At 37.6% G+C, this 12,085-nt stretch overlaps 1 protein-coding gene across 1 annotated transcript in view; it reads right to left on the bottom strand.

The window, feature by feature from the left end:
- Positions 1–12,085, bottom strand: part of Reln (reelin) — a 295,852-nt gene that overhangs the window by 83,821 nt on the left and 199,946 nt on the right. Inside the window, exons 25-28 of the mRNA XM_033755897.1 lie at positions 11,017–11,222; positions 7,522–7,693; positions 6,791–6,991; positions 2,176–2,408 (exon numbers count right to left, since the gene is read on the bottom strand). Of these exons, the coding sequence (XP_033611788.1) occupies positions 2,176–2,408; positions 6,791–6,991; positions 7,522–7,693; positions 11,017–11,222 (812 nt within the window). The remainder of the gene's footprint in view (positions 1–2,175; positions 2,409–6,790; positions 6,992–7,521; positions 7,694–11,016; positions 11,223–12,085) is intronic.

Consider the following 12,085-nt stretch of genomic DNA (forward strand, 5'->3'; position numbering starts at 1 on the left):
AAGGGTAGGGAAGGTAATAAGGGAAAGAAAAAAACAGGAGAAAATGAAAAAATGGAAATAAAATGTTTGTAAAAGGGGAGGGGAGGAGGGGGTGAAGGGCGGGCAGGGGAATGGGGAAAAAATGAGAACCAAGACCTGTTATGTAAAGGCACAAGATCCCAATAATGAATGTAACGGTACTGTATCCCTAAAATGTACCAATAAACTCAATGAAGAAGAAAAAAGAATTCAATAAATGTAAATAAAGCTAAAAAAAAAAGTAATGCATCTATGCATCCTCGATTCCCTTTCCTCTCATTGGTTAAGAGACGACAAGCACTGGCTCCCAAGACGGAATCATGTGATCAGCATGGCAGAGCCTAGCTATCGATTCTGAACTGCCCATCTTTGGGACCATCATATGAGAATGTCTGAACTACCTCATTTAAACCTTTTAAGCGTTTGTGTTTGTGTGTTTCTCTGATACAGTAGTGGATCTGTATTCTAACTAAAGCAAGCTGCAAGTGAAATTCTTGTTCCATTAAAAGTGATAGTCATTAGCTCTGCCACCTACATATCAAATATCGAAAGCATTTGTCTCTCTTTGATAAACTACAAAGAACACTGACATATGAAGACAAAGGAATTGACTTGAATCTACTCATTGAAGTAGCTTAATAGCTATTTCTTAAAATAGCTGGTATTTAAAGATTATGCTTCAAGGTTTATCAGACTAGCACAGGCAGTTTTACATATTTGACCAAAGAAGCACCTTTCCGACCCTGGAGATTTGTCTACCAACAGCTTTGGTATAATGTTTTGAAGTGTGCACGCCTAAGTAATCACGGAGGTAGACAACATAAGCAGTTTATTTTACCTTGCTTAGGAAATCTGGTGATCAGTTGGCTGAAAGATGTCACAGACAGAATAGTCTCTACAAACTTCACAGATAAGCCACCGTTACGGTTTGCTAAGCTTTTAGCGTTATACCAGCCAGGATCTTGTAGTTTAACACAACAAGGGAGTCTTCTTACCACAGGGACTAGGCTGATAGAGGGTTCACTGCAGTCGTACCTCCCTGAAGCGGGGAGCATGGCAAAAGGCACGTGGATCTCAAAGGCAGCCTTTTCTATCCATTCACATTGTATTATGCCACGCCGAAGTGTAAAGGGTGCAGGGAGATACAACCCTACCCTGTCCCAGGAAGGAGAGAAGGTGAAGTATGGCTGACCGGCACTAGTGAGCATCCCAGTCGTTATTACAGCACCAGAGAGCAGCAGATAGGCTTACATCATCTCCGCTCCAAACCCAGATGACTCGACTGAGTCACAATTAACATTAGTTCCACGATTCAGTAAGAAGTGTCTACTGGAAGACTTTACAAAGCTTTTGAAGAATTTTTTTTTAATCTTTTGTGAAATGATAGAAGTTAAAAATACTGATTTCCGTGTTACCTACTTTATGTACCACACAGATGCTACAAATTTATTCCAGAATATTAAGCCTGGGAAAAAGTATATGTGTTCTTTCAGAATCAGAATGTGTTTGCTTGTTTTCTTTTCACTCAACAATAAGAACTAAATTGTCCTAATTTTCCCCTTTTGTTGTAGCTGCCAGGAAAGCTAAGAGTTAAATTTATTGCTCTAGTAATTCAACTGGCTCACTTTAAATTCTCAGTCCTTACATCTCATTTCTCTATCAACTGACTTTTAATCTTTTCCTCTACTGTCTTATTGTTTTAATAGTCATTTACAGGGATCACTTGTATTGCAACATACTCAAATTCACGTGAGGAGGCATTAAATGATTAAATATCTCTATATAGTGAAAGCTACATATAATAACACTTTACAGTTCTCTTAGCCTTTAACATCTTTCGCTCACTGCTGTATACTCAGACTCACAACACTAGTAGACATAGGCAGGTGCCCAGTAAATGTTTGTTCAATAAATTAATGAGGGAGTGTGTTTCACTTACAAGTGTGTGTGTAAGCATGTGCTGTACACACAAACACACACATGCTACCCCTTCTGGAAGTTTTATCCTAGTAGGCTTTTCCTCACAAATCCCAAGTAGGATAAGGAACATCCAGATTACTTGAACTGAGTTACTGAAATATTTTAAATAAAGATACTGAGGTAAGTGAATATCCCCAAGAAATGGCAGCTGTATCACATAAAGAAGGATTACTTTACCTGGATGCAAGCGACCTTGGAATAACAATAGTGATTCTTGTCCATTCTTCAAAGTCCCCTGTGTGATACACAGTGGGCTCACTCAGTTCTCTGGAGTTCCCTTCACATCCTTTGCCTGCAGAAGCTGGGAAACAGCCTTCCTTCACCAGGACCCAGGACATCCCAGCATCATGGGAGTACTGAAGAAGGACGGGGGCTGTACTGCTGAATTGACTGGCACATCCTATGTTTAGCTGTTAAAAGGGAGAAGAAAATTATACAGGGATTTGATTGCAAGACACCATTTAGGGATGAGGCTCCTACCACAGCCACAGCCCTTTCTACTGGGTCTGTATGAAATTAATAATAATAACCACGCAGCTGAATCCCAACCAAGACCTTTCCACGAACTCCAGAATTCTCTGTGTAGGCAGCAAAAGGACTTCATAACAGAGAGCTGGGATTCTCAGCTTAACAGAAGAGAGAAGTACAGTGACTCCGTTTCTCCCACCCCCGACAAAAGATAAGACATTAAAAAGTTGCTTCATTCTCCCCGCAGAGAGTACAAACAGGGAAGCAGAGGATGGAAATGTAGCATCCTCTTTAGAATGTGGTCACTGAGAGAGGGCAGCCTCTCTGTTTCCAGGGGAGCAGGAAGCTCTGCCAAAGCTCAATAAGAAATCAGTGTCAGTATGGATGAAAGAGCTCAGTTCCTGTCATAGCATCAATTAAGCAACATCATCCAGAGATGAAACGCTACAGTTTCGTGCACTTGAATAGAGGATTGTTGGAACTGTTTGAAAAACTAACAAACTATAAAGAAGGCAACCTAAATCTCAACGCCCCAGCATATTTTATTTTTTACCTTTCTGCTCTTTCTAAGAAAGTACAGTAAAACCACAGATTGTGAGTAATTTTTTCTGTACGTGTTGCACAAGATAAGCAAATATTTCTAATACATTTTAACTTGATAGTGAATGATGTCTCACAAATATGAGTAAGTATGTGATGCTGAACATCACTTGATCACAACCGAGCCAATGGCCCCGCTGTCCTCTCTCTCTCTGCAGAATTATGACTAATCATTTCCCAACAGCAAGAAGTTATGGAGGAGAGGAGGAAAAGGCAGAGGAATTGCTCATTTCAAATGAGACTGGGGGGATGGGTAAACTGTGGGACGCAATGCACAATTTTGTACAAAACCACCACCTGAATAAAGTTGTAGCAGTGTGGGCAGTGAATCTGTTTAATGCCAATTCAATGTCACGTTTCAGGAAAACCTCAAAAGGAGGCAAAATCAAGTGTCACTGGATAGGTTCCTTGTTAAAGAAGAGAAAAAGATTCCATCGAGCCAGTAGAGAATAGTGAGTCCATTAGTGATAGTGAAAGTCACAAAAACCCTCCTCTCTCGTCTCCCTCACACCAGCCATAAAAATTTTCAAAGGTAAGTGCATATTAGTTTATTTATCTCTATATTTTGTATTTTATTTTTATATTATATTTCAGTACTGTAATTATTTTTACATGAATATTTTTGGGTTGTGGAACAAATCTTCTAAGTTTCCACTATTATTATTATTATTATTGTTTTTCGTACCAGGGATTGAACTCGGGTCCTTGTGTGCAGGCGGCGGAACTGCTGAGCTAAATCCCCGGCAGTTTCCATTATTTCTTATGGGGAAATTCATTTTGATACACAAGTGCTTTGGATTACAGGCATGTTTCTGCAATGAATTTTGTTCACAAGCCAAAGTTTTACTGTATAAATTTTGGTCATAGAGTTGAAGGTATCATGAGTCTATAACTTTCCTCTTGCTTTCTAACATAATAATTTATTATCACATACAGTATTGAAGAGAACATATCTTTTTTCTTCAGTTGGATTCTATACATGACCAATCTCATTCACAATCATAATTTCGAGTGGCTTCTGAACACCCCGGATTCCCATTTCTGTTTTCTCTCCTGCTCTCTGGATATATAACTGCTTCTTGTTCACTGTCCTTTTAGCAGGCTGTAGGCACCCCACCTCCTCATGACAAAGCCAGTTTTCATGAAACAAATCGTTCTCTTCCCCTATTTCAGTGAGTAGACCCAGAAATATATAATATTCTATTATGATAACAGATCACCAGCCCCTGTAGACTGTCCCCTTCAACATTTCCAAGACTTACCTTATCTTTCTAACCCTAACTGTGCTTTTTACCCTGGCCATATTTCATTTTTATTATAGTTACATCCTTCTTAGTTTCCTCCACTGTCGCACACTCCCATCATATCTTACTTGAGTCATGGCAATGGCTGCTGTCTGGTATCTGCTGCAGCCCTACTGGTTTATTCCCAGCACAGTCATCAGAGCGATTCTTTTTTTTTTTTGGTACCGGGGATCGAACTTGGGTCCTTGCGCTTACAAGACAGGCGGCAGAACCACTGAGTTAAATTTTCAGCCCAATCAGAGCAATTCTTTAAAGGCTTGAGTCAGAGCATGTCATTTCTGTGTTAGCAATTTTGAATAAAACAGAACTCAAAGTTTGTCCCTTACTTTCCCCCCCCTTCATATCCTACTGAAATACTTTCTCTGCCATGGTCAATATGGCATCCTTGTGGTTTCTAGAACATTTCCAAGAACATTCACACCTAAACCCTGATACCTTTTGTTCCCTACAACTGAAATAATCTTTCCTAGGAAGTTACATAACTCACTCCTTCACTTTCTATAGGTTGTAGCTTAAATAACATTTTATTAGTGAGGCTAACCTGACAATTCTTTGGAAAATGGTAACCACACTCCACCTCCAGCTCTATATTTATATTTATTTTCATAGCCTACAATAGTGCCTGAAACACACAGGCTTTGTACATATTTTCTGCATGAATGTGCTTGGTGACTCTTCCAGAAATAGGAGTGTTTCCCTTCCTGTTAGGTAAACATCCATATTGCTATCCAAATGAGATCTGATCCTGCCTGGCACTCACAGGATTGAAAATCTTTCATGACTCATTCTTGGGATAATCTCCAAGTGACTTAGTATAAAACACAATGCCAATCAAAATCAGCTTTATGTCTAATCTTGGCTGATCATAATCCCTATTCCTCAGTACGCAAATTTGTCAGTCTCACTTGCACTTTCATCTATTTTGTTGCTTTTACCTGGAATTCCTCCCCTTCCATTCTTTAGATAGCTAAATCTTTAGAAGCTTTTTAATTTCAATCCATCTATGCCTCTATTCATCCCTGCACCCATCCATGTGTCTGTCCATCCATCCACCCACCGACAACCGTGTTTTGTGTACCTGCTCCACATCAGTCATTATGCAGGACACTCCCATAGCACCTAGAGCCTCCTTCAACTACAGCATTCCTGTGACTGCACTGGGACTATTGACTCTTCGCTCATCTCTTGATTCTGAGCATCTTAAGGACTAGGGCCCTATTTTCTCTTTCTACATACCCAGGACCTAGTGTTTGTGAAATGGCTGATAGTAACGAAGATGTACCAGCATGGGACACTTTTATACAAATGACAACAACAGTTCTTGTATACAGGTTTCAAATATGCATTAATTATCGACTCTTGAATAATCCATATTTTATGTGTATTAGTAACAATGAAATAACAGCTGTGCTTTTAATGCAAAACCATGATTTTTCTCAAGCACCGTGCACTTTCCCTTTAAGTACTTAAAACGTATAAAAATTTCTTCAGTTTTTTAAGCTTCTGCGTATCATCTTATAGAATTTAATGCCTATACTACCATGATTTCATGACTAATTAAACTGAAAATGTCTCGGATGAGAAACAGCATAGGATTCTGGAAATGTATTGGCTACTGATGCTATTTTGTTACCACTTTAAGTGTTACCAAAAAATGTATTTTTATTATACTTTGGCATCAAAATCCAAGCAAGGGTAACATTTTACTAATCATATTATTTATGACTAACTTCCTTGTTTACAGACCTGTGGAAATTATATTTGAAGAGCTTTCTATAAACATCTGATCTCTTTAATAATTCCATTTGTAAATTATTTAGCATCTGCATCCTGCCATTATGTAAGGACCATGTACTTGTGCTGGTTCATTAAAACTGCATTACTTTCGACCCCAGAATTCACCAATGGGATTTTATTATAAACACAATAAAATTTTGATTAGGGTTCTGAGACAAGAGCTTGTCAAAGCAAATATTCACTATACATGTTGATATATTATCACAGCTCATCGAAAGACAATGAGCTTTTAGAAGAACAATGTTAAGTGGAACAAAAATTTACTGAGTTAAAAGAAGGGAATTAAAAAAAATCCTGTAATAAAAGTATAAAATAATTCTTATGTCCGAAAACTACTATTAAACTGAAAAAGAGAATTTATGCAATACCATTCAGAAGCATAAGATTCAGTAAGCTATAATCAGATAACAGTCCTTAAAGCCAAATTTATTTTTATGGAAGATTTCCTTAAGCACTTGAGGAAATATAATGATGCACAACTTTGGTGATTTCTTAAAAATTGATAAACTGTTAATGAGTAGAGTTGGAAAACACTGTCATTCTAAGACCAGGGAATCACTTATAAATCTGGAAGACAAGTTTGCTCCTTAACCTGCTCTGGGAAGATGTTCGTTCATAAATACCTTGAACTGTAGCACATATCCGGGTTTCAGGGTCAGATCCCGAGTGACTGCAAACCGATCTCCATCTGATTTTCCAAACACCATGGCTGAGGGTGTGGTAGCACAGAAGGTTTCATTTTTAACCATGCCTTCATTAGCCAGCATCAACCACACACTCATTTGATTCATAGGGTAATCAAAAGCTGGCTTCTCGTAAAAGTTCTAATAGAAATGATACAAATAAAACAGGAAAGCGATTGGATAGCTTTGAAAACAAGAAAGGAACTTTCAATTATGACATGCTGGGCCATTTGCACTTCTAGTAAAATACAGAAGAACAAATAGATTATTAACTTTTTCTATGCTGCCATTAATGTTTTGTCCTGATGATTTAATAACCAAAACTATTTAACACATTGTGTGCCTAAACACTTTATAAAGCACAAACAATTTTTGAGGGGTACTGGGGATTGAACCTGGGACCTTGTGCTTGCGAGGCAGGTGGTGGAACCACTGAGCCAAATCCCCAGCCCAAAACACAAACAATCTTGCTTGATGGCTTAACCAGACTCTGCAGTCTTCTCACATCTACATAACCTATGAACTCCTGGGCTAGAGAAGTAACAAAAAGTTAAGTACAAAAACTTAAATTTATATTACACAGTTCAGTGTCAAGCACTAAATACTTTAGGAAGTTGACAGTTCTTTATCTCTTCCCTCTGCTTCTTGGAGTTCCAGCATTTGAGATTTACCTGAGGCAGAGTTGGGTGGACAACTGGGATAACTTGCTTCTGCTTCTCTGACAGAATAATGATGTCGTCGACTGCCCACTGGTCATAATCCTCCCCTGAGAACACGGGCTGCCACCAGCGGAACCGGGTGCAAGGGGTCTTAGCAGCCACTGGAAGCTCCAGGTAGACAAATCTGCACACAAGCAAATCACTGTGGTTGGGAAAGGAAAAGCTGTGTACTTCTTAGCGGTGATGAAATAGCAAAGGAAGCAACAGAGAAAGTTTAGTTTGGTTTGATCTCTTGACATTTTTGAAGTTTCTAAATTTGGACAGACAAGAGGTTTAATGTTATAAGAAAGTTGAGTCCGGGTCAGGTTCATTTCGTTTGGAATTGTAAATTTTGGAAAAGAGAGAAAATATTTCAACTGACTTTGATTCACCAAGTTCTTCTGATTATTATGACAATGGCCGTATCTTTTTAAAGAAATATGGACAGAAACAATTCCCTTGCATGTTAATACAATAAAATAGTATTTAAAAAAATTTCCAAAGGAATTCTTACTCATTGTGAGAAAACATAAATATGCATTAAAAATGAAGCATGAATCACTTCAATCTGCTGCATCTTAGTGTGTAATTTATTATGTAGGTGAGATTTTATATGTATAGCTTGGTGTCCTGTACTTTAAAACTTTATATTGCATTATAAGCAATTCTCACGTCAGTATGTTTAAGATCAATGTTATGTCTATATGATTTACATTACGCACTCATGCAATTATTTATTTCAACTTTCTCTATAATAAGTAATTCTGTGGTGAAATTCCTCACACGTAACACTTTATCCATAGTTCAGTTTATTCATATAAGATTACCAGAAATGGTATTACTAGGTCAGATAAACTGGTCAAGTTTAAGACTCTTGATTTTTCAAATTCCTTTTCAAATTCTTTTCTGGAAGGGTTATAAAAGTTTTCGCATCATATCTCGCTGCTCCCTGGTGAAGAGAACACTAAGTGTTATAATTAGAAAATGCTGTCTTGACTGTTAAAAGTGGTACCTCTTTAATGCAAGATGAATATAACTCATATTTTATTGAACATCTGTGCTTCCTCTTTTGTAACATTTACACATCCCTTTTATTCATTGTTCCATTGGGATCTTAGTGCTTTCTTTTGATAATTTATATAAGCTCCTACAAGAACGCTGATCCATTACTTCTCATGTTGGTTGCAAATATATTTCTCAGTTTATTTTCTTTATTTTCATTTCTTTGTTTTTTTGATAGGTACATGTAGTTTTATATTTGTGTGTAGTCCATTCCAAAGTAAGTAGCCCTTTTCCTCGTGAATTTTTCATTGAATTTGTATTATTTAGATTGTTTTCCCAAGTTCAGATAGTAACCTATTGTTTCGATCTGAAATCAATTTTTAACAATTTTTGGTGATATAAAGTGACAATATAAACAAATATTTCCCAAGTGGTTACTCATGTTTTCCTATCATCACTTGATTAAATAACCATTTATTTCACTGGTAGGTAATAATGCTTTTTTTTTTCATATGTACAGTAAGTTCTTAATGTCACAAAGTAAGAGGTATCTTTCTACCACAGTTTCCAGTTTTCCCATACAGGGATACTATTATCTCCCATTTACTTGTTTTCTTTTATATCTTGAAGGAAAATTTAAAGTTTTACCACTTCCTTCATAGACATTTTCAGTATTGTTTAAGTTATTTCTTATATTTACTTATGAATTTGCCACCACGAATAGGAGGCCCCCCATATCTTCCAACCAGTTTAGTATCACAGAAATCTGAAAGAATCTGCTAAATGCTTTTGGTCTTTTATGAATATTCCCAGAGATAAAATATTTTGCGTAATATTTGAGGTGGAATTTGGAGAAGCCATTATATGTTTGTCTGCTCATATAGTTTTCTAGTCACTTCACTGACCTCCTAATACTTTCCAGGCTAAGAATTATATTGCCAGAAAAAATAATTTGCATTACCTCAAATTGTTACCATTTCTGGTAATCTTATATGAATAAATAAACTGAAGGATGGATAAAGGGCTACGCGTAAGGAATTTCACCACAGAATCATTTCTTATAGGGAAAGTTGAAATAAATAATTGCATGCGTGCATAATGTAAGTCATATAGACATAACAATGACCTTAAACATACCGACATGAGAACTGCTTATAATGCAATGTAAAGTTTTAAAGGACAGGACACCAAGTTGTACACATAAAATCTCATCTACATAATAAATCACACACTACGGTGCAGCAGACTGAAGCAGCTTGGCGTCCTTATCGATTCCTTCTTCTGCCCTGGTCTTGGGGCTTTCACTGGGTTTTGTCTCCTGCCCAGCATTTCCCATCCCTCCCTGGATCCTCTGTCACTTCTGCCACCCAGGTGCCTCTCCTGGCTTCTGCTTTACCCACCTGGTGTCTTTCCTTCCTTTAAAAGAAATGTAGTCTTGTATCTGCTTGTGTTATTTTACGGAAAATTATGTCGCCCTTAAGAGACTTAATATTTTAAAACAAGAAACTAATCAACATTCAATTTATGAAATAGGTATATTTTACATAGCATGTTTAAAATATATTCAGTTTGTAAGAACTGTACCCGTATATTCCTCAATAATAATTTTTTTCAATACACAACAAAATTCTGTTGTAACATGTAAAATAGGAGCAACATTAATATGTTAAAGCTTAATAATGATTCGTGGTCAACATATAAAGAATTCTGTCTTTGCATTAAAATAGAAATACTGATTATATAAAGAAATACTGTAAAAGTAATAACAATGAGATTTTAATGGTATTTATATAAAAATACAAACAGAATTTCAAAATGCTACATAATTGCAAAAGAGCTAAATTTAAATACACAGAAATATACTGCCTAGTACTATTATTATCATTAAACATGAGTCATTTTCCTGAATACTTCAATAGTTGCATAGAACATTTTATTTTATAGATCTTCATCTATCAAAATAAACACAAGGATAGGCCAGTGAAAATTTTTAGAAATCTGATATCTAGAGACTAATTCATACATACTTCCAGACAAGATTGGGGCGGGTGTAGCCATCTAAGAACTTTTAACCAAAAAACCCCGTCTTGCTGTTCAATCTAACAACAGAACATAGTCTCTTTATACATAACACAAAAATAAAATATTGAAATGGAAAAATAAGCTTGGACCAACTCTGTACCACAGAGTTTCTCTGGGTAAGCAGCAGCCAATCGTCTTACTTTTCTGCTAGTCAAAGTTTTTTTTCCTCCAAAATCTTTAAAAAATTCAAACACAAGAGCAAATGATTTCTGTTCAATCACTTAAATGAAATGAAATCCTTATATGCTGGGCCATCTTTCATGTTAAATATTTATGAGTCTGTCTATTTTTTTGCAACTGTCAACATTTTAGGAATGGCTCAGCAACAATTTAATCTTTCCCATCCCCAGAAACCACGGGAAGACCCAGCAGATGGGCGGTTACCTGGGCCTGCCGAAGTCTGAGAAGTACATCTCCGCCAGCAGGTGCCACTGGATGCCCCCGTTGTTGCTGTACTGAAGGAGGACGCCCTCCTCTCTGCTGTCTGGCTTGTTGCACGCTGCGCTCTCTCCACCAATCTGGATGTAGAACTGGACGAAGTCCACCCAGGAAGTGTCCAGATCCCAGCTCACCAACTGCCTCTTCCCAGCCTTTCCAGAGGACAGAAAAAGCACTGCCAGTCATCGGCAAGCTCTTCGGCATTTTGCTGTTTAGTTTCAAATTCACATGAGCATCTTAGCGCCACGTGGAAGTGCTTCATCCCTGGCTTTTGGTGACGGGAGCAAGTGGAGCCATTTCCCAGTTTGTGCTCTGGATATGGGAACTGTCCCTAGATACCTTAGCTCAATCTTTTCATCGCTGATCATCTCTTGGTTCTGAGACCCCCGTGAGAATTTCTCATGATATCAAAGGCTACTTGAAAAATACTTAAAAAGTAAAGCAAAATTAATTTTAATGAAAACATTCCTAATCCTTGCTTTGTAAATCTCCTCCAGGCAGAGTAATGGAGAAGAAAGGCCATGAACTTTGAGGACAGCCAGAGCTGTATCTGAATCTCAGCCCATTATTCATACTGCTCATTAGCTGTGTGACCTTTCTGAACTTGTAGCTTCCTCAAAGGTACAATATGTGTAAAACACTTTCCTTGTTGGGCCTTATGACTGTCAGGTGAAATAACACGTGACATGTCAGGTGCCTGGCACACTGTGTGCCTTCCTAAGGGAATAGCCCTGGCTCTCCTCTCCTGTGGGAATTAAAGTGACACAGGGAGGACAGAAACTTCTGGACAAAGCTTAAGAGTATTCCAGTTTCTCAGGTTCCTGGTTTGTCCTCCTCTTGCTCTCCAACAGAGAGGTTGTGAGGGATCACTTAAATAAGCTTTTTACAATCACCAGTCTCTTTTTGTCTCAAAAGTGTTAGTTTCCTTCAAATCCAGGAACTTGCTTCCTTTACTTGTACACCAGCTGCATGTCATAGTACTTTTGTGAGGTGTTAGATATACATCGTTAAGGGC

Source organism: Fukomys damarensis, unplaced genomic scaffold, assembly GCF_012274545.1.
Source record: "Fukomys damarensis isolate Sample0158 unplaced genomic scaffold, DMR_v1.0_HiC HiC_scaffold_4, whole genome shotgun sequence".
Lineage (NCBI taxonomy): Eukaryota > Metazoa > Chordata > Mammalia > Rodentia > Bathyergidae > Fukomys > Fukomys damarensis.